Source organism: Chelonia mydas, chromosome 14 (assembly GCF_015237465.2).
Source record: "Chelonia mydas isolate rCheMyd1 chromosome 14, rCheMyd1.pri.v2, whole genome shotgun sequence".
Taxonomy (NCBI): domain Eukaryota; kingdom Metazoa; phylum Chordata; order Testudines; family Cheloniidae; genus Chelonia; species Chelonia mydas.
The window spans coordinates 9,659,276-9,685,816 of record NC_051254.2 but is presented as its reverse complement, the minus strand read 5'-3'; the positions used below and the strand labels follow the sequence as shown (position 1 = coordinate 9,685,816).

The window sequence follows — 26,541 nt, the reverse complement described above, 5'->3', positions numbered from 1 at the left end:
CCCATATATGTAGATGTGATTAACTCATTTTACCATGCACCTTTGGCTGCCCTCTGGCATTCCTGACATTTCCAAAACCCCAAGCAGTTTCACACAGCTGCCCTCAACCCCCTGTATTGTTTAAGAAGGTAGTGTTTCTATTATAACGATGACAGGCGCACTATTCAGCTTGTGCTGAGAACTTTTATAGTGCACCATGGAGGGAGAGAAGTTGTCTAATACAAAGGCTAGATTGTCTTCCATCTGGTGGCAAAGATCTAGAGTGCAACAAGCCATCAGTTTACCCTATCCACTTGATAGGCTGGCTGCACGTATGGCCTGTACTGTGCTAAAGTCAAGTCTCTTAACGGGGAGTTCCTCATAGTTCAGGGGTTCTTAAATTGGGGGTTGGGACCCCTCAGGGGGTCACAAGGTTATTACGCAGGGGGTCACAAGCTGTCAACCTCCACCCCAAGCCCCGCTTTGCATCCAGCATTTATAATGATAAATATATAAAAAAGTTTTTAATTTATAAGGGGGGTCGCACTCGGAGGCTTGCTATGTGAAAGGGATCACCAGTACAAAAGTTTGAGAACCACTCTCCTAGTTCATGGGCAGCAACTTTTGTCAGATGAGCCAATAGACTCCTTTTCTGGAAGAAGAAAAGGAGTACTTGTGGCACCTTAGAGACGAACCAATTTATTTGAGCATAAGCTTTTGTGAGCTACAGCTCACTTGATCGGATGCATAATTAAAGTGGAAAATGCAGTGAGGATGTTTTTATACACACAGACCATGAAAAAATGGGTGTTTATCACTTCTAAAGGTTTTCTCCCCCCACCCCACTCTCCTGCTGGTAATAGCTTATCTAAAGTGATCACTCTCCTTACAATGTGTATGATGATCAAGGTGGGCCATTTCCAGCACAAATCCAGGGTTTAACAAAAACGTCTGAGGAAGGGAGGGGGGAAGAGGGTAGGAAAAAACAAGGGGAAATAGGTTACCTTGCATAATGACTTAGCTACTCCCAGTCTCTATTCAAGCCTAAGTTAATTGCTGAATTGGAATTCATTTGCAAATTGTATACAGTCTCTCTCTGGACTCTGGATTTGAAGTTTTTCTGTTGTAATATCGCAACTCTCATGTCTGTAATCCCGTGACCAGAGATTACATGGTCTGTGTGTATAAAAACATCATCACTGCATTTTCCACTTTAATTATGCATCCGATGAAGTGAGCTGTAGTTCACGAAAGCTTATGCTCAAATAAATTGGTTAGTCTCTAAGGTACCACAAGTACTCCTGATCTTTTTGCGAATACAGACTAACACGGCTGCTACTCTGAAACTTTTCTGGAAGTGGCTGTTATGTGTGGTTTTATAACGATTAGCTTCCTCTGGGTATAAAGCAAGTTTCTGAGGCGTTGTGGGCACTTTTGCAGTAAACTGGCTACCGGGGGCAGGGCTTAAATTCAGTCGGAGCTGCCCGGAGCAGAGTTCCAGTAAATATTTTCAAACCTGCAGGGCAGAAGCCCCAAGCCCTGGCATGTCCCACAGGGCTAAAGCCCCAGAGCTCTGGAAAATGCTGAGAATTTAAGCTCTGACTGAAGGTGATGGTACCTAGAAGGAGTTAGAAGTGGAGATCTTAAAAAGTAGAGGAATAATTATCATTGGAAACAATAATACGTGATGCTGACACATAAGAGCTAGGTATAGTGTGTGCTGTGACTTATTATAAATATACATTGTAATACAAATTTAAAATGTGGCTCGTTAGCCTGTCGCAAATTGGTAGGGAGGAGGCAAATGAGCACCTAGTCACTCTCTCCAGAGTACTGTCTATTTAATTGCTAATGGTCCTTTTTAGAGAGTCTGGGCTCCTATTATTAGAAAACTAAATGTAAGCTGTTACCTGCAGGATTTGGAATGAGAGTCTGTCATGCTGCTATTGACCTTCAATTTCTCACATTAATTTGTTTTAACACTAGTGAGGTTTACCTGCTGTGTAAAGATTTGCTTAAACAATATGTTTTTCAGTCAGACTTCCAGAGTGCCACCTTCTCTTGGATCACAGATTTTTTTTTTTTTTTAACAGATCTGGATATTTCTGTAACAGCAGCTCGTGTTTAATTGCATAAAACCCTTAAATGTGGCAACTCTGAGGCCATGTGGGTCACCACGCTGCAGCAAACATCCGGGGTGACTCATGCCCATCCTGGGCCTGTGGATTTCCGAGTTGTTGTAGCTGTCCAAAGATGTTAAAAAATAAGCGGCACAGGTTTTGTATGTAAATATATATTGGCATGTTTTCAAGGCATTTTATAAAGGAGGGAAGAACAGTTATCCTTGTTTTACATATGAAGAAACTGAGGCAGAGAATGTGCCCAAGGTCACCCAGCAGAAGAACCAGGAATAGAACCCATGTCTCTGGAGTCCAGTGCAATGATCTAGCCTCTAGGCAGCTCTACCTCCCCTATGACTAATGTAGTGATGTGTAGATCTCTGGTAAAATTTTCAAAAGTGGCGAAGTCCCATTTTCAAAAGTCACTTAGGCACTTTTGAAAATGTTATCCCTAGATCAGTCACTGTTTAATGTGACTAACATGGAAAAGATCTGTATTAAAGTGCCCTTTAAATACAGTGGCCCTTAACCTGAGTATATAATTCCTATTTAACATCAGTGAGCATTCAGAGTATATGTTGAGGAGGAAATCCACTTCCTAGAAACGAATGAGTCCAAAGTTCTGCAATGTCAGTAGGGCTCTATAGTGATTTGCATAAGGGATGTTTCTTTGCAAAAGCGTATCTGATGTAGAGCCGTGGGAGGAACCAGCAGTGCACCAGGGAGTTAACTGCTTGTGGAAACAACTTGTCTCAGTCTAGAGATATGAGGGTCAGTGACGGCATACCTAACAGTGAAGTATAAGAGGGAGCAGTTCTTCATTATATATATTTATTTCCTCACTGGTGGTGGTATTCCATGAATACAAGTAACTGGCATCTTGGTTCAGTTTCAGAGTCAAACTTAGGCCCCCACCCTGCAAAGACTTGCACATGTGCATAACTCTGAGCATGTGTAGTCCCAGACTACAGCTGGCCAAAGGGTGCTAGGTGTCCAAGTCCCATGGGATACAAGCACCTAATTCCTGTAGGCTCCTTTTTAAAATCCCAGCCTACTAGTGCTTTTAAAAATACATAGAATGCAAAATAATCTGGTTCCCCCCACCCACACCCCTATTTTTGCTGGACTAACTTTTGGAGGACCCAGGGAATTGGAGTGGGTGTCCTTACGTGAATGAGTCGGGTGTTTTGAAGCTGTAGCGTACAGCGTGCTTTCCTCCCAACTGTTTTTAGGTCAATGGCATTAAATAATTCTCTAAAACTCTAAGTTCAAAAGTCTGAATAAAAAAATCAGTTTTGCTTTCATATAAATCAGGGCTCGCAGACTTGGTCTCTGTAACATTATAATCCTGCTAGTTCCGCCAATGTCAGTCTTCCAGGAAAAAACAGGATAGATAAGACCTGAATTTCTGGTAACGATTGTTACAAATGGCTGTTTTCAAGACGTTGAAGTTTTCCTCTGGTAAAGAGTAGTTCCTTGTTGCTTCAGCTGGGTGACAAAGCTGTTAGTCACCCCACACTTGTCTCGTGTCAGACACTGCTGCTCCTTTATAATGTCCTCTTAGTAAGGGGCTTCTTTAATTTTACAAGTGAAGATTAATCTTCGGCGTTTGACTGGTTCTTGTGTTTTCAAAGCATAGAGAAAATAACCGAGCATCCACAAGGATAGACCACAGCTCCCAGTATATGCTAACGCATATACCAGCACTGCTATGTGCTGGAAGAGACGTCTGGATAACAACAAAACTGGAAAGCATACAAAAATATATCTGGCTAATGACTTGTGTGGTAATTGCTGTACGGTGGAGGGGAAATTTGGGCCCAAAATTCTTCTTCCTTTCAACAAATAAGCAAATAGCTACTACTAGGTCCTGCATTTCTACTGAGGTTATATTACTCTGACCAGTGAAAATCTGTTCCCTCCCTACCTTTCTTGGTAAAGGACACTATGGGAAAAGAACATTGCAGATAAATGAATATTGGAGACCAGAGATTTCCGGTTGTGCAAGATGGGGACATACAAGCCCAGTTGTGAACAGGAGTCAGTTCTGCCCTAGTTGACACTCGCTGTCAAAGGCAGGTTGTGGTTCCTGACAAGCATTCCTGCAGCTGGCTCTCTGTAACACTATGTAACGCTGGTTAGAGGTGTGCAATGTTTTATGCTTTAGGAGAAGCTCTGTGCATTGAGTGTTTGCAGGATCGGGCCCTCCAAATGTGATTAAATGTGATTCTGATGCGAATACCAGCATGCTGATGGTGTTTTTAGGAGAGGGATATTGCTGCTGCTTTCATTTACTCTGCACGTCTTGCCGCAAACTTGTATGCCTCCTGACTGGTCTTTCCCTTCCACGGACAGGGTAGCGAAATCCAGGACGGTGCCTATTTGGACGGTGAAAGTGTGTACAGTGAGTCCGAGCTGTTTCCTGATGAAGACACGATGACGCTGGCCCAGCAAGAGGTCCACCATGAGTCCGACATGGACAGTGCCATCGAGAGTGCGCAGAGCTCTGAGGCATCCGACGTGTGCGGCAGTGAAGAGAAGGACAGCGTGCTCAGTGGACTCTTTCTGCCTGTAGACAAGTGAGTGGTGAGGTGCCTGTCAAGACATGAGTCTTGTGCAGGGGAGGGGAGGTTAAACCAGCTGATCCCTCTTGTTTTAGGCCTGTCTGGGCTGAGGTTCTCCGACATATGGAATTAGGTGTCCAGATCCCTCTGTTTATTTAAAATGAATGGGATTTGGTCATCCATCTCCCCTAGTGGCCTTGGAAATCTCAGCCCTTGTGTCTTCTGGCTTGTTCGCCAGGCTCCAGTAGGTTGAATGCGTGTCTGTGGCACCTCGGCCGGGACAAAGTCCCGCTTTATAGTGACAGCGCTGGTTGAGTTCTGATGAAGTTTGAGCACTGTGCTAATTGCCAAAAATGGGTGGGGTTTTCCTTGTTCGCCTTCCTATCTCCTGGAGCCCATTTGTGTTAGGACTCCAGTGTGAATCCACAGCAAAGCACCAGAGTGTGCAGGTGCTTCTTCAGCCTTAGTTACTATTCTGTCATGCTCAAAGGATGTGAGGGCTGGGCTGAATAGGCTTTGCAGATGTAGTTGAGGAGCTTTGCGTTGCCATCCTGTGCGTTGGATTCCCCCTGACGTCAGGAGGCACCGTTCAGTTTGTTGGCTGCTAGGGCTTTGCAGGCCTGGGCCTGTGACGTTAAAAAGTCACATCAGGCACCCAGAAAAGAAGGATCAGATGATTAGTGACTGCCTGTGAAAAGTTTGGGGTAAGTGACTTGCCCAGCATCGTGTAGAACCTCTGTGGCAGAGGCAGGGATAAAATCCAGTTCTCCAGGGCAGTATTCAACTGCCTTAATCATGACCCTACTTTCTCTTCCTGTAATCCATGCCTCATTCACAGCACATCTGCCAATCATAGACTGTGGGAGGGATGGGTTGGGAAGGTCCCAACCACTGAAGCGTTTCTGGAGTTGTGGGTCTAGATAACGGAAGAGGAGCAAGGTGTAGGCCTCCAGTCAGTTCTGGCTATGGGGAGCAGTAGGCCTAGAGAAGAAGGATGACCTCATGGTTAGGGTGCTAGTTTGGAGCACCTTGGTTCAATTCCCTGCTCCACCACAGACTTCCTGAGTGACCTTTGGCAAGTCGCTTAGTCTCCCTGTGCCTCAGTTCCCCCTCTGTAAAATGGGGCTAATAGCCCTGCCCTACCTTGAAGTGGGGATCTGAGGGTAAATACTGAGGTGCTCAGAAGCTATGGTAATGGGGGGGGCCAGATGAGTATCTAGGACAGTAACTGCAGCTACTGGGTCTATACAAATTTTGGTCCCCAGAACTCTTCCATGCACAATCTTTACTGCAACCTTTAAGAACAGAAGGTGTTAAAATGCTTTGCTGACTAGTTGCTAATCTGTCCCCTCTTCAGGGAGTAATAATCTGATAAATCTCTTCTAGTAGAATTTAAGCCTGCCTATGTGTATGGTCCCAAATGTCCTCTTGTTCTGTGCAAGACTTGAGTTGCCCTAAATTCTGGCTTTGTAAATTATTGACCTTTAGAAATATGAATTACAAGTGCATCTCAGCAAAGGAGGGAAAAACGAGAGCCTACATCTGAAATACTGGCAGGGGGCAGGATGTGAAAATGACATTTGTGCCATCCAGCCACCGTTCACTTTAAAATGTTGCTTTGTTTAAACTTTAGATGCCAGAAGAGACCAGGTACAGATGAAAGGGCCCTGCTTGTGAGCTCTCATGCAGAGGAGTCTAGCTTCTTGTAAAAACAGCAGTAATACAGAAACGGCCGTATTGTCGAGGAGACTTGAGTCAGGCTCCCATTTCATTCCGGCTCTGCCACTTACTTGTCATGTGACCTTCAGCAAATTATTTAACTCTGTTCTCTACCCCAATTTTTTAAAGTGCTTCCTGAGCCCTTAGGTCAGCTGTGTGTGTTGTGACACCCTCCGCACCAGAGGAGGAAGCTCATGAAAGGCAAGGGAGTGTGAGGCATTGAAAATGTTATTACAATCTAAAGTTAAAGAATCTTGTTTCACCGATTGCCACATCCCTTGCCCTTGAAGGTCAGTTGTCCTGTCAACCTCACAAAACACAAACACACACACTGTTATATGGGTTTATTGCTGTAATTAGGGGTAGTTTTTTTTAGTAAATGCAAGTGGATCATGAAAGCTTTTGACTTTTTGAATAAGAAGTTGCCAGCCCAAACCAGCTGAGAAAACTGCCTTGGGCAAAAGGCAGTCTTCTGAAGGTTGGCCTCCTACCCGTTCTGATGCCTTGTTTCAGGTCAAGTCCTCACAACCCCTCTGACCTCTCCACCTATTCCACCGCCTCTCTGATCAGTAACGAGGAACAATTTGAAGACTATGGGGAAGGAGACGATGTGGATTTTACTCCCAGCAGTCCATGCCCTGATGATGAGACCAGAACCAATGCCTACTCTGACCTTGGCTCATCTGTGTCTTCCAGGTAGGTACTTATTTATTTTGACAGTGTATTCTTTTGAGCATGTGTACAGGGGCCGTACCAGAACTTCTTGGATTGTCTAGTTACTTTAAAACTAAAATTTCAATTTCTGCCCACAACACTACTAGCAAATGTCTTTCTTGTAAAAGCCATAGCGACGACTACGTTGTTTCCAGTGCCCGTAATGTCAGGTCACACTGCAATAAACCCCCTAGCTTTGCTCCTAGATTGATTCTCTTTATATACTGCAATACTTGGGTTTCGCAACTATTAAAAATTGACTGACTTAAAGCTGGAAATCAGATTAGACCTTGAACAACGTTAGTGCTTGTGCAATGTTTGGGGATGACTAGTATGAACATCTCCCTCCTTTTTAGCATTCTAATACTGTGTATTAAATATTCCCTTACAAAAAGACATGTCTTGTAAGGATGGATGAGCTTGTATTGGAAAAAAATAAATGAGACGATTGAACCTGAATGTCTTAAATCTCTTCAGGAAGTACTCACTCTTTAGTACGTGGAGAGGGAGAGAGAGACGCTGAAGTACAATCAGCTGATCCTGTCTTTTCCCATTACCCTGGGCTCAGAATAACCGAGAATCAGACTCTCAGTGGTTCTGATAGCATAGACCAGTGGTTTTCAACCTCCTAGGAGTATGTGAACTCACCAAGGGTATGCAAGAAAAATCCTGTAATAGCAGACAACACGTTGTATTTAGTCACACTTGTCAATCTAATCATGGGTATATTATGACCCTATCTCAGATAGGGGTATGCGGTAGACTGCATTATTTGGAAAGGGGTACCCAGCCTGAAAAGTTTGAAAACCACTGGTGTAGACATAGCAGAAACCATTTGCTCTTTTAAAATCCCTCCTCCAAGTGGGATTTGGTATTGTGGTAATTAGCAGCATATAGTTGATCCGAATGGGCTCTGGAACCCCATCTCTGTTCCTGTAGCTGGCCTTGACAGAGCAGGTGTGATGGGAGTGGCAGTGCATTCCCCAGCACGCTTACTGCAACGTGACTATTTATGAAATACCAGTAAGAGGGAAATGAATTTGAATTAGTAACAATAGCCAGTAACATGTCTCCTTTCCCGCAAACAGTGCTGGGCAAACGCCAAGGAAAATGAGGCACGTTTATAACAGCGAGTTACTGGACGTCTACTGCTCACAGTGCTGCAAAAAAATAAACCTGCTTAATGACTTGGAAGCGAGGCTGAAAAACTTGAAAGCAAACAGGTGAGTTGCCAGCACTCCGTTCTCAGCAGTCCCTTTTGAAATGGGGCTAGCCAGCAGTCAAAGCAACAGCTACTAAATAAGAAGGGGAAACTGCGGTAATGTGCCCCATCTTTTTTCCTGTTAACTTGTATCCAATACATCACATCTAGCTAGTATCAAATGTAACAGGCAGTTGTTGTTGTTGAAGAATAGCATAGGATATTCAAACCTTGCCTGATTTTAACAAGAACTTCTCCCTACCATCAAGAAACTATTTCTCGGTTGGAGCACTAATGTCCTCTTCATTTTAAATACTTAAACAATGAGATCTTGAGTTGCAGAGTGTGGGTGCTATTTGCCTGTGGAACGACCTCCCCAAGGAAGTGGAAAGCCCTACCGCTCAGCACCCATGGATAAAATACTGTTACTTGTCTGAGATTGTTCCCTGTAGCACGTTTCTATCACGGAGGAAGATAAGTTGATCTAATGAGTCTCTGGGATGGATCCTCAGCTAGCGTAAATTGTCCTAGCTCCACTGCTGTGGTCAGGGATGTCGACGGGACTGACAGTTTACACCAGCTGAGAATCTGCCCCAGGATCTCTAGATTCTATGGCTTGATTCAAGTGGCTTGAGGATTTTATTAACCTGAAAACAATGCAACTTTAAAACCAGGATGATGGTGACTTCCTCAAGAGTTCTAGCTTTTTCCTTTATATCTCTATCCCCAGTATTGCCACCCACATGTAGATAGACAGTTGCAAAGCATTTTCCTTAGACTCTGAAGGAGTCTAAATATTTCTACAAATCCCTTGCTTATTGTGGCAATTCATCTGTGAACCTTTAGCTCCCCCTAGAAGCTGAATACAAAGCTTGCCTTGTTTCACATTCCCAGGAACTAGACCATAATGCACTTCATCTAGTCTTGATAAGAAAACAATGACCAAGTATATGTTATGTAACAGTTACAGCTGCTGTCACAGCAGTACATAAAATGTGATGGTTGGTTGTATCTTTGACGATTTTGGTATGAAATTTGATGTTGCAACTGACAGTCCTGAATTCAGAGTAGTGTTCTGCTTCAACAAAAGATGTGCAATCAGTCTCTGTCACAGAGCCGTGCATTTCTATGTATCGTGGGGTAGGGGTGGCTAGTGGATTTGCTCGTGTGTATGAGTTGCAGCAGATACTGTTCTACAGTTTCATTTCGACTCAAGCTGGCAAAAATCTGTTTAAATATGATAGTGCTGTTTGTACTGAATATAGTATTCCCAAATTCATTTTATTCATGATCACGGTAGCTTATGGCTCTACACCCAACTTCATGTTGCATAAGAATGGCCATACTGGGTCAGACTAAAGGTCCGTCTAGCCCAGTGTCCTGTCTTCTGATAGAGGCCAATGCCAGGTGCTCCCGAGGGAATGAACAGAACAGGTAATCCTCCAGTGATCCATCCCCTGTCGCCCATTCCCAGTTTCTGGCAAACGGAGGCTAGGGACACCATCCCTGCCCATCCTGGCTAATAGCCATTGATGGAACTATCCTCCATGAATTTATCTAGTTCTTTTTTGAACTAGTTCTGTTATAGTCTTGGCCTTCACAACATCCTCTGGCAAGGAGTTCCATTAGTTATTAGAGTAGTTTATGATTAAGTTTTATGACCATGTTTTGGTGGAGCAAATTAAAAGCTAAAATAAGACAGCTGTATATACTGTACAGAACTCAATTGGCAACTAAACTGAGATTGTGCAATTCAGTAAAATAACCAAATAAACTGCTTGCTTACTACATTATTCCTTCTGTCTCCATGTAGCCCCAACCGAAAAATCTCAAGCACAGCTTTTGGAAGGTAAGACACATGAGCTCGTTCTGAGTACTTTGAAATCATTTGTGACCAGAATTCATGCCGATGTCACGGATTCATGCTAAGAATGAAGTACTCAAAAGAAACCAAATAGGGTGTGCAGAAGAGAAGTTTAGGTGGGGAGGAAGTGTCGGGGAGGGGAGGAGGTTTGACGTGGTTGCGGCTGGAAGCAGCAGCATCAGAAGAAATGCAGCTTAAGGTTAGGATTCCTCCTTCTCTCTTCCCTCCCCAGTCAAGTAGCACATTTAATTCTGAGTTAGCTTATAAAACAGAAGTTGGTTAGTCAAACCCCTATTTACCGGCTTTGCTGACTTATTTCTATGCTGATTTATTCCACGCTCACTACAATTTAATGTAGTTCTTTGTCCGCAACTAATTCTGTATGGTCTCAATTGAGAGACTCTCTCAGCACCTCCTGGCATGAAGTCCCTGGTGAAGGAATTAATTACCCACCAATGTGGAGGAGAGACTGTATAGGTGTGGCATTGCACATGAATGGGAAGCTAAGCTAATTGAATTCCAAGTTAGCGTCATGTTGCTGAAAGTGTTGTAATAAAATCTCTTCTGTCTGGAGGCCAACATAGCCACTTGGGTGCTGGATTTAGGAAGAATATCATTTCTCTGATTATAGAGCTGCCGCCTTCAATATTGCATAGGTGAGCGAACTCATCAGAGCCATTCTAGTCAACAACAGGCTCTTGGAGTGGACAAGCTGGCCCCGTAGGTGAATCAGCAAGTTGTTTCCTTGTTAGGAGTTTGAAAAGATGCCATCCTGTTTGCGTCTTATGCCCCATCAGGAATTACTATTATTGCCTTCCTGACCTAGTTTTGTTGCCAGAGGGCAAAGGGAATTGCCCAGCTGTTTAAAAATGGTGGTCACACCAGATTCAGGTCCAAGTTAAGACTAAGTACATGGACTTGGGTTGGGCAGGGGGAGGAATGCAATACTCATACTGGATCTGGTCCAGGAAATCTTAATGCTAGCTCTCTTTGGGAAGCAGTGACTTTTTGTACGTACCGGACAGTGGCATATCCTCTCTCTCAAAGTTAAAGCATCATAATGTGGTGAGGAAAATCTACAAACATGCAGCTTGTACGTAACTTCCAAACAGGTAGTTTCAAACCTGTCTTAAGTGTTCTTAATTCTTGCATATTGCAGCATCACACAGTGGAATCTGTTTTTTCTGTAAATAAAGAGAACTTTTGTGCCACTTGTTCTGCAAAACTGATAGGTATAGCTACACAGAAGCCTATCAACATCACTTAGGTCTCACCTTCCCCCAGATTTGGCATCTAGCATGTAAGTGAACATGTTACATGCAACTTTAACTTTACATCTGGCATGGACAAGGACAAATAGTGGTTAACAATAAACACCTAACCTCTTTTTAACCCTGCCTAATTTGACAAGACATTGACATTAACAGACATTTCCATCGTGGAATAAACGTATTGGTTAAAGTAGGACGACAAAGTCAAGTGTAATCAGAGCCATACGTAGTTAAGTTATGTTGAAGCTATTGCACAGGTGTTAGCTGGGGACACTCAAGGTGCAAAGCCAGTCCATAAAATAGACTTTTTTTTTTTCCCCCCTATGATGTAAAATAATCCTTCTGCTCTTCCAGACAACTCTTCCACAACAGTAATTTCAGCAGCAGCAATGGCAGCACGGAGGACTTGTTCCGAGACAGCATAGACTCGTGCGATAATGATATCACTGAAAAGGTGAGGAGCCTTCACATCAGGATTGACAGATTCAGCACAGCTCTTGTTGGTGCAGCCAGAGACCTGTCTGTCTACCAGAAAGAGCCACCCGAGGTGGCTAGTAGATATGGGCAAGATCAGTCAGGATCTCTAACGAAAAGGGAGGAGTAATGGAATATCCCAAAGTTCATGTTCACTTCCTCTCCCAAAAGAAATAGAAGAACCTAACCAAAAAGAGAATGAAAGTACGAGCTAAGAATTCTTTATTGAAATATGATGACATCTAACTTGATTAATATGTAAGCCTTTCACGGAGTAAGAAAATGAAAAAGCAACAATGGGTCTGATTCTTATCTCCACTAAATGCCTGGTCAAAACATAGCTTTTGTATTGGTATTTCAGTTGCACATGAGGTTATTTATATATAATATACATTTTTTTTTTCAACTAAAATAGTTATCCCAGTAAAACTCTTGCATGGGTACAGTTATAGCAATATAAAGGTGTTTTATGCCAGCATAGTTTATTCTCTTTTCCCCACAGGCCTAGCTATGCCAGTATAACGGCGTCTACCCTAAGCGGTTGTACTGCTTTAACTACACTGGTATAGTGATAGTGGGACAACTTCTGTGTAAAAAAGGAAGCCCTTACCTGTGCCCTGACAGTGTAAAAGGGCCTTTAAAATTGATATGCCAATAAAGCCAGTATGGATGACAAGTACGTCCATTTATGGCCCCTCTGGGCTGCCAGGGCAGCATAAAGAAGCCTTAATGTGAATGAGATTGGGCCCAATGTGTCTGTCAATTCCATTATCGAGGTAGCTGCTCATTTTGCTGCAGCTTAGCTCAGTTTCCCAAACTGAGGCCCACTGGGCCTCAAGTCCAAAATTTATATAAGCAAACTCAAGCTTTCAGTGCCTCATTTTTGAGCCCAACTTCTGAGGCACCTTACAGGGGCTTCATTTTCAGGGAGGTGAGCACTCCCAAATCCAAACTCAGGCTCAAGGCATCTCAAGTTGGGCACCTAAAATTAGGGGACACTCTTGGCCAATGTGACCTGCCCAAGCTGCAGCAGCAAGTCCATGGCAGAGCTGTGTATAGAGCCCAGGTTTTGCCTTCCAGTCTGGGGCCCTGTCCCACTGCATCACTTTCCCTCCAACAGGCTGACCCTACAAGGGCCCTTCAAGGGAGTCCTGTGAGAGTCACTTTGGTAGAAGCCAAGCCTGCCTACCGCCTTGGAGGATTCACCCTCATAAGCACTAAATCTCATTGCACTACCTTGTTGCAAGAGGCTGAGTGTTATTCATGCAAATGAAGTAATGACAATCTGTCTATTAAAGTGATGCTAAGCAGCTTATGTGTATGTATGTATGTGTATGTCTCTATGTATTTAATTCCAGTAAATATGCACTTCTAAGCGTCAATTCATTGTGCGTTTGCATCGATCAGTTTTTGGGGACGTGACCTTAAGGGAAGATCAGAACTAGATGCACTCCTGCTCTCTTGGAAACTTAGACCCTTGTATTAAATTTTGCCTTTGGCACTCAAGTGCAGCTTTGCCCCCTCTTGTGGTTTAGATGTAAGAGGCTGGGTGGGTGTGAAAGAAACTCAAATCCTCTTCTCTTTCTAGGTCACTTATTTAGAAAAAAAGGTGACCGAACTGGAAAATGATAACATGACAAACGGAGACCTGAAGAGCAAACTGAAACAGGAGAACACACAGCTAGTTCACAGGTAATAAAACATGCAGCCTGCTTCCTCTGTGCTGTGTCACTGCAATTCCTTCAGGAGCAGAGCTATAATGAGACTAGAAGGAAAGTGGAAATCCAGTATTGGGTTCCAGCTGCTTAAATAGAACAAAGTGTGAACTTTCAGGTGAATTTTGTGCGTGTCACTGTCATACACAGAGCAAGTGTCCTCAAAGCTTTTCATCTGGGAAGCCCAAAAAATGGAACTCCACAGCCTTGCTGCACGTGCAGTGAATTGTGTCCTTTAACCAAGAGTAACAGTTATGGTCCTGCCAAGCAGAGTATCTGACTTGCTTGCAGCTGGCTGTCTAGGGAGAGTCATCTCACATCATGTTAGGAAGGGGATGCCCCCATGTCTTTTACGGTATACATACTCGCGGCAGAAAACTGGCCTACGTTCACAGAGAACCCAGCATGTTAATACAGAGAATCTCCATAATGGAGAAATAGATATTCCTTAACTTTGGCTGCTGGGAAGTGTGCATAAAAGGATCTAAGTGGTAAATCAGTATAGAATAAAAGTGTGTGTGTGTGTGTGTGTGTGTGTGTGTATTTGATGCTCTTGAATGTGATGTGTGGGCAAGTGTTTGAAATTGTTACCAAAATGACTGACCTTCCTAGAGTTCATGAACTAGAAGAACTGTTGAAAGACCAAGAGACGTCAGCTGAACAAACGCTGGAAGAAGAAATAAAACGGCATAGAGAAGCATACAGCAAGTATGAAAAAGAAAAGGGCACTGAAATTGAACTGCTAAATACAAGGTAAAAACATACTAGCTGGGATAATGTGGTGTTTAGATCCACATTGAAGCAGAAGATCTAATGACTGTTTTCCTCATGTGTTTTTTGTAATCCACTTTTTCCATTAGTGTGTGAACCTAGATTGTATGTTGCCTTGTGTGCAGATGGTTGCGGGTTAGATACTTAAAATAATTGAAGAGGAGTCACTTAGTTGTGTAATGTCCAAAGGCATGCTAAGTTTTTTGAGTGTAGGAAGGATCCCTGCCCTGGAAAACTTACTGTAAGACCCAAATTCTCCCAGCTGATCCCTGTTCACAGAGCCCCCTTGGTAGAGGTCTGCCCATGCAGAACAACTTGATAGACACACTACATACCCAAAAAGGACAGGAGAATGGGATACACTTGGCTTTTCCCCTGAATTGAGATTTGTTGACTCCCTACTCAAGTTGCATTGTGGCAGTGTGTCTTATGGCATAAGAACAAATGTGTTATGTAAATGTACTTCACTAATGGCTTTCTGAGCACCTACCATCACTCAGATCAAACAGGAAAATAATTACCCTCACACTGCTGACAAGAACCCAACTGCAGTCAGCTGCCAGATGTTCTCCCAGATGTACAGACATTCAGCCAAGGGCCTTGCACTGGGCACTGAAGGATGCCAAGCTGTAGCTCTGGCATATTGTGAGGCAGCAAAGTCTGTAAGAGAGCCTCCTGTGAGCATGCCCAAGAAATCTATAAAGCACAGTCAACCATGAAACTAGAACTTGGGCCAAGGACTCTATTCTTGTTGCCTCTACGCAGACACAGGCGTCTATTTTATCTTCAACCAGGACAGGAAGGATGTGAGACTGAGTCTCTGCTTAGCCCTTGGGAAGCTGTTTATATCTATGCAGAATGGGTGTAAAAAGCTACTAGAATGCTGGTAAATTACTGCCCAAGGTTCAGGGTGGCAAGTCGGGCCTTGTGTGCTCTGTCTTTGTGCAAGAGATGCCCAGTAGAAGCTTAGAAGACAGTAAAAGTTCAGTTGCCTCTATTACTGGCTTCTTATACGGACATGTCACTGCTTTCTCAGCAACCATTGAATGTAGAAGTCTACATGAGCAGCTTAAATAAGTAGGTATTTGGCTTTCTAAAATTAGTGCTTCAAGGAAGGAACTGGGGCCAACTGTATCAGACACTTCTCTGTGGACTGGTTCCTTTCTCTTAGGTTCTATTCAGGGTCTTGTGCCAGGCCCGTCCCCCTCACATCCAAATGTCCATATCGATCTTTGGCCACTTAAACCAAGTCAGTGATACTGCTGAAAACCACTGGGAGGAGTTTTTGTCTTTAAACACCTAGGCTCAATAAAGAGACCAGATGAATGGGGTTTTCTGGGGAGCATGTTTCTCTCAATCCCCCACACTTTCCCTGCCGATTGTGTTTACTGTAAATCTCGCTGTCTTTATACAGGGTTCAACAGCTTGAAGAAGAAAATGGTGAACTCAAGACCACTGTTACGCGACTGAAATCGCAAACAGAGAAACTAGATGAGGTAATTAAACTTCTGAGTGCTGAACCTGTCTGTGTAATAAGTGACTGCTAGTCAGCTGTGTGGGCAAAAATTAGTCACTAAACGATAGGGTTTTTTAACTGACAATCCCCAAAATAAGAGAAAAATAATGTAAACGGAATTGGGAGACCCTCAGTCACACTTCACACCTAACGGAATATTTCTGAGGCAAACTTCAAAAGTGACTGGCTTTTATAGTCCTGTCCAAGGCCCATTGAAATGAGTGGGCGTCTTTCCGTTGACTTCGTTAGGCGTTAGATCAGAGGCATAGTGAGTGTTCCTTTCAGCGTGGTAAAATGAATTGCGTTCTCCTAAATTAGTTTGAAAACTGAAGGGTTTTGCAAGGAAAATGATGGCAGGGGATGAGGAGGAGAGTTCTCGGTCTTCAAATGGCAAGTTTGTGTTGTGTGTTTTAAGCTTTAATGCGTTTGAGAAATTATCTCCCTAAACTATACAGAAATATCCCACTTCTCTGGCTCTCAGAAGAGTTCTGGAATAGTCACTGACCGATAAAGTACCTGTTTTTGTTATCCTGGGAGGCTGCTTGCTTATATAGTGGCCCTGATCCTGTTAAGTGCTAGTACGCTCAGAACTTCCACTGATTGAATACAGCTCTGCATACAGATAGCTGGAAGGATCGACCTCAAGGAGATTAAGCTTCTAGTTGCAACATGGTCCTAGAGTAGCCGCACCCATGCTGATGAATGGTGTTGGCCAATGAGCATGGTGTAAAACAATGATCTGGAAACATGATGGGTCGGGGGAGTCCAACTTGGCTATCAAGCTCCTGGTTTGTTTCAGGAGAGGCAACGCATGTCGGATAGGTTAGAAGACACCAGTCTGCGGCTGAAGGACGAGATGGACTTGTACAAAAGGATGATGGACAAACTGCGACAGAACAGACTAGAGTTTAACAAGGAGAGGGAAGCTACTCAGGAGGTGGGTATGAACAGAGGTGCAGAGCCCACTCCAGCAGCCCTTCCTTGCAAGAGTGAGTAAATCAATAGGTGCATTGTCACATGCAAGGGCTGCCACAGCAGGACCCAGGAATAATGTTGTCGATGTGGCATTTCCCCTTGTGGCACTTATTGTTTAACTCTTACTTGTATTGCAGGAGTGCCTAGAGGCATTGAGCAGGTTGGCAGCCCCATTGTGCTAGGCACCGTACAAACACGTACTGATAGTCCCTGCCACAATTGTAGACTTTGGTGCTGCTCTCCCATGATCTCCATGCCTCTGAAAAGGTGCAGCTATGAAGGTGCCTTTCAAGGTTCCTTAGATACCCTTGCACTTCATAAACTGGCTGTGTGATCAGCACTTCCTAAGATGGGGTGCTGAGGGGCTGGCTGTGTTGCAGAAGCGCCCAGCTGCCCCGGTCTGGATGAGAGCCACACTGCACCAGTTATCCTCCAAATACCTAGGCAGTCCCTGCCCTGAAGAACTGATCAGTTCGTATGCAGGTGGTCATTTGCTGCTCATTGAAATGGACCATCCTGTCTTCATCTCCTTGCAGCTCATTGAGGATTTGCGAAAGGAACTGGAGCACCTGCAGCTGTACAAGCTAGATTGCGAGCGCCCTGGCCGGGGGAGAAGCTCCTCGTCTAGCGTGAGTGAATTCAACGCAAGAACGAGGGAAGTGGAAATGGAGCATGAAATTAAACGGCTAAAGCAGGTGAGCAGGATGGGGGCTCCAGGCCTCTCATGTTCATGGGGGTGATGATTGGATAATCATGCAGAGATGCTGGAAAAATATCTCTAATTGTAACTTTTATCAACAAACTCCCAAGAGAAACTTTCATTGCCCTGATATGGAGGCTCTTTATAGTGTTTGCATTTAAGACTTCCCAAGCTCTGTTTGCTTTTTGAAAGGATTGTAAATGCAGCCTGCATAGTGCAAGAGCCATGCTCATGCATTTGTGTGTCTTCTACGCAACGACTCACGTGGGTTGACTATGTGATCCAAACTGGAGGCTTTCAGATCCATAGGCCATGTCACTGTGATAAGGAAGTAACTCTGTTAGCTGGCATCAGTAGTAGGCTGCCATCCTTTATATCAGTGATCCCCAAACTTTTCCTGGTCCTGCCCCGGGACCAGGAGTGGGGCTGCTGCTGCTGGGGAGGGGGGCCGCAGCTGGGGGCAGGTCTGGGGCTGGAAGCGAGAACAGAGTCATAGCCAGGGGCTGACGCTGACGCCAGGAGCGGAAGCCGCAGCTGGATCACAGTCGGGAGCCAGGAATGGAGCCACGCCTGAGAGCTGGGGGCAGAGTGGAGCTGGGTGGTTCTCCCCCTTCCCCCTCTTGGGGGCTGGCCCAGGCCCTGCCATGCCCCCCCCTCGGGGGGGTGGTATGCCCCACAGTTTGGGGACCCCTACACTATATGAACTAGACCCTAAAAGCAATCCATACATCAGTAAACGTGGTACATGTTCACACAGGAAGTTCTGTCACCTTGGCCACAAATAATAAAGGCATATTTGAGTTGGGGCACTTTTGTTGGTCTGTATTTTTCTCCCCAATATGACTAAGCTCCTAGGGGTCATCCCAATAACTCTGACTGGAGTCTGTGTTGCTTGAAGACTGTCCCCAAAACTGGAATGCTTACAGTAATCATATTTGAAGACAAAGATGAAGATAGGGCTGATAGTTTTCCATTTTCTGTACTAAGTGACTGAACAAAGTGAAGATACACATGGGTTTGTTAGTTTTTGTTCTTTTAAGTGTATCACGCTTGGCACAGAAGCTGATCCACAGCTGGGATCAGTAGGAAAGGTCTTCTGTGAAGGCCCTGTAATGTTCCACAATTAGGTGGAATTATTGTGTGGAACTTAGGTCTTTCTCTGAAACCCCACAGTGTTTGGCCATTCTTAGAGGTACCATTGTAAAGGGCAGATCTTAAAGTGGATAGTGACCTGCAAAACAAAAATGGTGTTCGCTTTCATGTTACCTGAGCAGTGTATTTCTTACATTTTATGAAAACTCCATTCCATTCTCTTTCCTATTTTAATAGGAGAATCAGAAACTTCGTGACCAGAATGATGACCTTAATGGACAGATCCTAAGTCTTAGTCTTTATGAAGCTAAGAATCTCTTTGCAACACAGACAAAAGCCCAGTCACTGGCTGCTGAAATCGACTCTGCATCAAGAGATGAGGTAATGCAACTGAGAGCAAAACAATGCTAATCACTGAATATAAAAGTTCTAACAAGTGGGAACAGATTAACTGTCAAGGTGAAGGTTGTTACACAGACAAATCAGCAACATAATTCCTGTTCTGCTAGGAATGTAGCTAAATCTAGTAATATTTTCAGATGCTTATTTTAGCATTATCCAACTAGTTTCATTATCAAAATAATAGAGAAATTCCATCTTAATATGGGTTTGTTTCAGAGGATGGCAGCTTTCAATCTAAAAGCGATCTATTTAAGGCACTGACTGCTGTTATAGACACTGTTTTGCTGTATAGCAGGTGCCTTATGGTATCTCATTTCTTCAAGTGTGGTCCCAGATTTTCTGATCGGATTTATTCCAGTGTCAAACTGGAGTAACTCCATTAACTTCAGAGGATTTACTCTTGTATAACCAAGAGAGAATTTTGCTCATGCTTCAAACTGAGTTTACACATTTGGCTCCTCATTTTCAGTTGGCACAGCCTGGGGAAAACCCGGCACACCTCCCAGTTGCTAAGAAGCTGTAAACGATACTGCATACTTTAACTAACCAGTCCACATTTGTCCCTGTTGTTAAACCCATTCACCTCAATGGAGTTAATGCTAATACCATGAGTTTGTGACTGCTGATAGCTGACCTTTCAAAAAGCAACTGTCTAAGGATTTGGCCTACGTGAACCTTTGTGACTCCCTTGACTTTAATGGAGCTATATTTATTGAAGACCTCACCCTATTTTGGAGCCTAACCAAACAGAACTAAAAGGTTTGTGTACAAACCCATAATGTAGACACTTAATGAAGTAGCACTTAGCAAGATATTCTAGAGGAGCTCTTACACTTGGGCGGGGGACCAGGTGAGATGATTCGAGAGGTTCTTCCAAGCCACAAGGGCTATGGACTTTGAAGGCAACCAAAGGTCAGTATTAGTGTGTAAGTATTGGATAGTTTCCCTTTTTGCTTTTATAAAGTGAGTTGTGGTATAGAACTTGTACCCAACTAAGCACTTGAATAGACCTGTTGACTTCAGGGGACCACTCCTGGGTTTAAAGTTAGGTGTGTGCTTAAGTACCTTGCTGGATCAGGGCCTTGTGGAGACTGGTTGTGTGATGTCACTTTGTGGAATTTTTCTCAGGGCTAGTCTACACTAGAAGCCCTACAGCAGTGCTGCTGCCGTGAGTCTGGTGAAGATGCTCTATGCCAACAGGAGAGAGTTCTCCCGTCGGCAGAATAAATCCACCTCTATGAGAGGTGGGAGAAGCTCTCCCGCCGACCTACTGGCACTTACGTCGGTGTAACCGACGTTGCTCAAAGGGGGGGTATATTCACACCCCTCAGCGACGTAAGTTATACCAAAGTAGGTGGTGAGATAGACCTGGCCTCAGAATAAGACAAACTACATGTTTGCTGCCACCAAAATAAGTCTTGTATCCAGTCTTTAATCTTACCAGAGCTAACGCAGAACTTCTGGATCACTGTCTAATACTGAGTGGCATGTTCAGGTGGTCCTGCTTAGATGCCCCTGTCTCCTTGTTAATTGCTATGCTTAGTCAAACAATGCAGTTTTGATCGAGGGAGGAGGGGAAGAATCTGACACATTCTCTACAGAGATGAGCTCTTTAAGGCACATTTTTTAAAAAAAGAAAAGTAACCCCGGCTTGTGAGAATAGAGAGGGAGTATCCCAACGGGAATGCCAGGCTACTGTTGTGTTGAACTATGTATGATAAATTTATATTCCCGTCGAGCTGGAGACATGGAGATGCTGGCCAAGATTTTCCAAAGTGACTCGTGATTTTTGGGGCACCCCACTTTTTATATGTAAACAGACACACCAGAAACTGACATCCAAGAGACTTTTTTTAGAGGGCGGGTCCTTAAGACTTTTTCAAAAACTTGTGCCTTAAATTGGGCCCTGAATCACTGTCACTGGACAGCTCTGGCCACTCTTTGTCATCTCAGCATTCCTGCCCACAACCTGGCCTGCTAATCTCTCTCGAAGAGGCAGCTGAGCCTTCAGACCTTCTACTCACTCACAATAGCAGCCTGGGATTTAGCGTCTAATCTGACCAAAAGAATCCACCGAGGCTGCCACAACTAACTCTTTGTTTCTGGTTTTCCTCCCAAAAAAGGCGTATCTTGCATCTTTGGCTTGACGCACGTCCTGCTGCCACCATAACTTACAGTGGACCATGTTCGTTAAATTTCAGACCTGTTAATTTTTCATCATAATGTTTTCTCTATAACAGGTTCTCACTGTAAATAGAAAATATAATTTGGCCTGAGATTTTAAAGGCCACCTAACAGAACTGGATGTCCCCAAACCAGTAATTTTAATGAGAACTGGGCATCCAGATCTCTTAAACAGCTTTGAAAATCTCACCCGAAACATGCTGTGTATATAAAGCAACTTGTCTTGAAATGAACTAAAGATGCTCTCAGATCCTAAGAGCCTTGGTGAAAGTACGATATGTACATTTCCCCTGCACGTTAATATAGCACCAAAGGTGTGTTATTTATGATTAAAATAGATCTTTTTATTTGGACAGGAAACTGTAGCCTCAAAACATTATATGTGTTTTAATTCTCACACTGTTCCTCAATACTCTGTATTTACAGCACCCTTTTTTCTACAGATGTAGGAGTGCTTTAAAAAGGTTTCATTAATATACGCTCTCAGATGAGGAAACAGACACCCACTCATTCATGAGCAGGCAGTATGGGCTAGTGGATAGAACACCAGGCTCTGAGTCGGGAGCCTTGGATTCTATTTACAGCTTTGCCCCTGGCTCAAGTGACTTGCTCAGTGGTACTTAGGGATATGTCTACACATACAGCACTGCAGCTATGCCACTGCAGCGCGTCTGGTGAAGACGCTCTGTGCCGACAGAGAGCTCTCCTGTTGGTATAATAAAACCACCTCCGCGAGCAGCAGAAGCTCCGTCAGCAGGAGAAGCTCTCCCACCGGCATAGTGCTGTCTATACCAGCGCTCATGTCGGCAGAACTTATGTCGCTCAGGGGGATGAATATACCACCCCCCTGAGCAACATAATTTACACAGACTTAAGTGCCTGTGTTAGCCAACTGCATAATGGGGATACTTATCTACCTTTTTGTGTCTTCACTTTGCAATCCCTTGGGGTGAGGGGAGAGCAGAGTATCATTAGAGGCAATGAGTAATTTTTTTAATACAAAGGGAACCCGAGGCCAAGCCTCATACCTACAGCATTGTGTAAATTAAAATTAGATGAGTGACGTTTTGCAGTAGATACTTAACTTGGGAATCTTTGTTTCAGCTCATGGAAGCTCTTAAAGAACAGGAGGAAATAAACTTCAGATTGCGACAGTATATGGACAAGATTATTTTGGCCATCCTAGACCACAACCCATCTATCCTGGAAATAAAAAATTGAAGGACAAAAAGCAATTGCCTGATATTTCTGCACATGCCACTGGATCTAAACATCACTCTGATACTGTAAATGATTCTATATATATATCTTATGTGTGAATGTGGGTGTGTGGGTATGTTTATATGATGTCTGGTACACTTCTCTGTGAGTCATCAAATCGGCTTGATTCATTTTTTTCATGCACTTTCAATATCTGTGACAAGATCGCTACTATATATTAATGTTATAACAATATAACTGGATCACGCTGTTTTAGCTACTGGACATAATGACTCTACCTCTAGTGGTAAGGGTGAAATACAGTGGACACATATGGATGTCTCCCCTCCCTTTAAGAACAAGAATTACTCTTTCATTCTTTCAAATGAATGAGGGTACTCCCAAAAATTTGACATACCCAGGTTTGATTCCTGTCTGGTGCTGACGACATCACACTCTATTGAATTTAGCTTTGCCAGAGCTTTGCTACTGAAACCACAGAGGTAAAAATAAACCTTTGGCCAAATCTGTGTGTTTTTAAAAATGAATATCTGGGGGGGATGAGGCTCAAACTGCAGAATTGTTAATATCCATGTAAAAACACCATCCGCTTGTTCGCCACTGTCAGCAAAAAGTGCTTTTAATATGAAGGCCACATATCCAAGTTCAGGATGATTGCCAGTCTGTCCTGGTGTGTGTATGTGTTGAGCCTGGGTCCCTATTGCACTGAGGCATTGCAATGTACACCCTTATTTTCAGGGGTTTATCACTGGGCCATTTACAATTAATTCTGGGATCCAACTCCTCTGCATTTGAAGGCTTCAACCAGGGAACACATTCTATTTCTTTTAACTGTTACTGACTGCATGCAAATCCACTTCATTATTTTAAAGAAAAACTTTAACTTAAATAGCTCAATTCCCTTCCCCACAACCAAAGCACACTGTTGCACTCCTATGAGAGAGAGAGGCGGGGGGCATGGAAGAGAGAGAATGGTGGGTCCTCCTACAGTTTTGTAGTTGGTTAATCCCTGATGTAAACTAATTTTAACCTTTGAGTTAAAAGTAAAAATCACACTTACTGCACATTACCTTGGTGTCTTATGTTCCACCCCCAACCCCACTGTTTCACAAGAGCTTGCATTCACCACCCAAATTACCCATCCCAAATACTACATCTCCTGTCTGAATACACACATGCACACATTCATATGCTCTGATTCGGGAAAGTACATAAGCACGTGCTTAACTTTGAGCATATACTGTACTTGGGTCCCATTGGAGTTAAGGATACACTTAAAGTTAAGCACTTGCATAAGTACTGTCCTGTCTAGGGATGGGTTTAAATACTATTTATGTGCTTCCTGAATTGGGTCCATTTCTTGTAGAATTAGGACCTTTTAGCTAAAAGTAAAATCAGCTAGAAGTTAAATGCTGTGAAATTTTATTCCAAGCACTAAACATTTTGTTTAAAAAAAAAAAAAATTTTTTTTACACACTTTAAAGTTTAAAAAAACAAAACAAAAAAACACGGGTGGAGAGGAAAAAAATCCACCCTTTCATACCAATTGGCACAAGCAGGGACACACTCTGGTTGACTTCTCTGTAATCAAATATCTGGCTTTGCCTATGTGCATAGAGATTTGTTCTTGTTTATTTTAACACGCTCCTTGGAAATGGACGGTTGCAGTAGATATGACTGATTTTCTGTATATACTTGTTGGCAGTTTGTCTCACACCTACCATTGTCTTTGTGTATTTTTGTTTGTGTATGTAATGCATTTTTTCCATAATCTGAATACCTAGAGCATGTATTCTGTTACTGATGTAAATATATATATATATTTTTTCTGCAGCTGCTGTAATCTTGCCTTCAGTGATATCTTATTGGAGTAACGGGCAGGTGTGGGGAAGCACTGAAAATTGTCTTTCCTGAAGGCAAGACAATAAAACCAATTCAGTTATTTATTTGAATCCGTCAGTTAAGCTCTAGTAGGGACTGGAGGAGAGCTAATGATGAAAATGTAATTGTCCTTTCAGGCCTGGGTGAACCGTATAAGGGCTTATCTCCACTGGAAAAATGTTATTTTGGTGCTTAACATTAAACACTTAAGGATAGAGTCTTAGCAGAGGAGATTAGGAAGAAGGTATCTCTAAGCCACCCCTTTGCTCCCCTGATTTTGGAGCAGCCAGAGGGAAAAGTTGAGTCCAGAGTAACTATGCTAAATTACACGGGCTCCGGCGGTCTTGCACTGGTTCCATCCGTAGGAGATCAGGCAGAGCATCATCCCCTTCCCCTATAAGGGGGCTGATGGGGCAACTGATGAGGTTGAAACAGCTATGCCAGCTTAATTCTACCCAAGGATTTCCCTCTAGTGGAAAGATCCTTAGCTGTGCTTCAGCACTGAAGTTTCCACTTGCTTTGTGCTGCCTCTAAGTCTGTGCCATGAATCTGGCCCTCTGCATAGACATGGACTATCCTGTGTTTAAAATCGTGTGAGCTGGCCATAATTAACCTTAAGATGTGATCTAGGTTTAGGTGGCCCTTGAGGTAAACTACAACCAGCAGACGCAATACAAGACCTGATGGTCCTTGTCTGTAAACGTGCTAAGGTACGTTTTTTACCATTCTAAAGCAATGAAGTTTGCCACTCTAGATGAAGCTGCTACTGTTTCAGATTGGAAAGTGTTTCCTTATTTAAATATTAGGGGAAATACTCAGGTTTTCAAACATTTATTTAAAAGAAAAATGAAGTCCAACATTCAGAATTTTGTAGTATAACACTTTAAAAGCCTTTATTAGAGCGGGACAGTGAATTGATGCTTTGAGTAAAGAGTGACTAAGGTCTTCAGGTTTTGGTTAATAGAAAATTATTAAATTGGATGTTTTAGAAGCTGAAAGCCTGATCCTGCTCGCATTGAACTCAACAGCAAAACTCCCCTGGAGTTCAGTGGATGCAGGATTGGGCCGTACATAATTAGGGTCAAATTCGCCCCTGTGCACAGAGAACTTACATCCGTGGTAAATAGTCTTAAGTTTCACTTGAATCCTCACAATAGCATTTGGGCTACCTGTACACATAGGTCAATTTCATGCTTATAGGTAGATTTTTAAAACCGTTTAGCAGTTGCGCGGGGAGCTGCTCGGTGCTGAGAACTTGAAAATCTGTTCCTCAATCCATAGTGTTTGTGAGTGCTCTAAAGCAGTTGCCTTAAATAGGTTTTGATTGCATAGAAGGCAATTACATTTCCACTCCTGAGGGGAATGACTTTGTATGATGGCTTGTATATTTATTTTTAATGTTGCCTTTTCTTTCTGAATGAAGAAATTTATTTTCTCTCAGGAGTCACTATTCTAAAAAACAAAACTCTAGTTCTGGCAACTTTAGGTCTAATATTAGATCTGCAGTAACTAGTGACTGTGTAAGACCAAGTTGTCTTTTGCACAAAAGCCTTGGGACAAAAGGTGTTTTTCCTACAGGTGATGCAATGTCACATCAGTAACAAGGAGTCATTACCTTGACGGAGACTTATGGGAACACAACCTGCTATTAACATCTGAACTTGGACACAGCAGAGAGACTGGCCCTGTAGAACAATTTTGGCAGAGTGGGGAGGAGAGAGCCAGTTGTAGCTCCCAGCTGTGCCGGCTTTTGGATGCCCCTCCCAACCATATAGCAGGGGAATCCCCAGCAGGGGAAATGCAAGCAGGACCCAGGATCTAGTTTATATTTACACATGCGCTGCCTGAGCCTGCAAACACTCGCGCATATGTGTAACCACTGCCATGACTATTCCCATTGAACTTGATGGAACTGTCAACAGAGGAAAGTCACTGATGTTAGCATTTGTAGGACTGGGCCAATCCGGTCATCTGTGCCATATTTAGTTGAGCAATGATTTACCTTGCTGGGTAGATTAATATTTTAATCTGAGTTTGAAATAATCAGTCTAGTTTTTTAATGTTACCTCCAGTCTAATAATACCACAATACAACGAACATTTCTATACTGAAATTGAGCTTTTTTGACTCTGACAGCCTAAATTCTGTCCAAGATACCATATCTGTATTTATCTGCTC

The 26,541-nt window shown here is 43.3% G+C and overlaps 1 protein-coding gene across 4 annotated transcripts in view; it reads left to right on the top strand.

Moving 5' to 3' along the window:
• RAB11FIP4 (RAB11 family interacting protein 4) overlaps positions 1 to 24,321 on the top strand; it is a 199,452-nt gene extending 175,131 nt beyond the window's left edge. For all 4 annotated transcript variants that reach the window (XM_037914098.2, XM_043527659.1, XM_037914099.2 and 1 more), the window contains 12 exons: positions 4,455 to 4,678; positions 6,896 to 7,078; positions 8,185 to 8,319; positions 10,111 to 10,146; positions 11,787 to 11,886; positions 13,495 to 13,598; positions 14,234 to 14,374; positions 15,807 to 15,888; positions 16,708 to 16,845; positions 17,420 to 17,578; positions 18,913 to 19,056; positions 22,366 to 24,321. In XM_037914098.2, coding sequence (XP_037770026.1) covers positions 4,455 to 4,678; positions 6,896 to 7,078; positions 8,185 to 8,319; positions 10,111 to 10,146; positions 11,787 to 11,886; positions 13,495 to 13,598; positions 14,234 to 14,374; positions 15,807 to 15,888; positions 16,708 to 16,845; positions 17,420 to 17,578; positions 18,913 to 19,056; positions 22,366 to 22,482 — 1,563 coding nt within the window. In that variant the 3' untranslated portion in view covers positions 22,483 to 24,321. The remainder of the gene's footprint in view (positions 1 to 4,454; positions 4,679 to 6,895; positions 7,079 to 8,184; positions 8,320 to 10,110; positions 10,147 to 11,786; positions 11,887 to 13,494; positions 13,599 to 14,233; positions 14,375 to 15,806; positions 15,889 to 16,707; positions 16,846 to 17,419; positions 17,579 to 18,912; positions 19,057 to 22,365) is intronic.
• Positions 24,322 to 26,541: the final 2,220 nt, after the last annotated feature.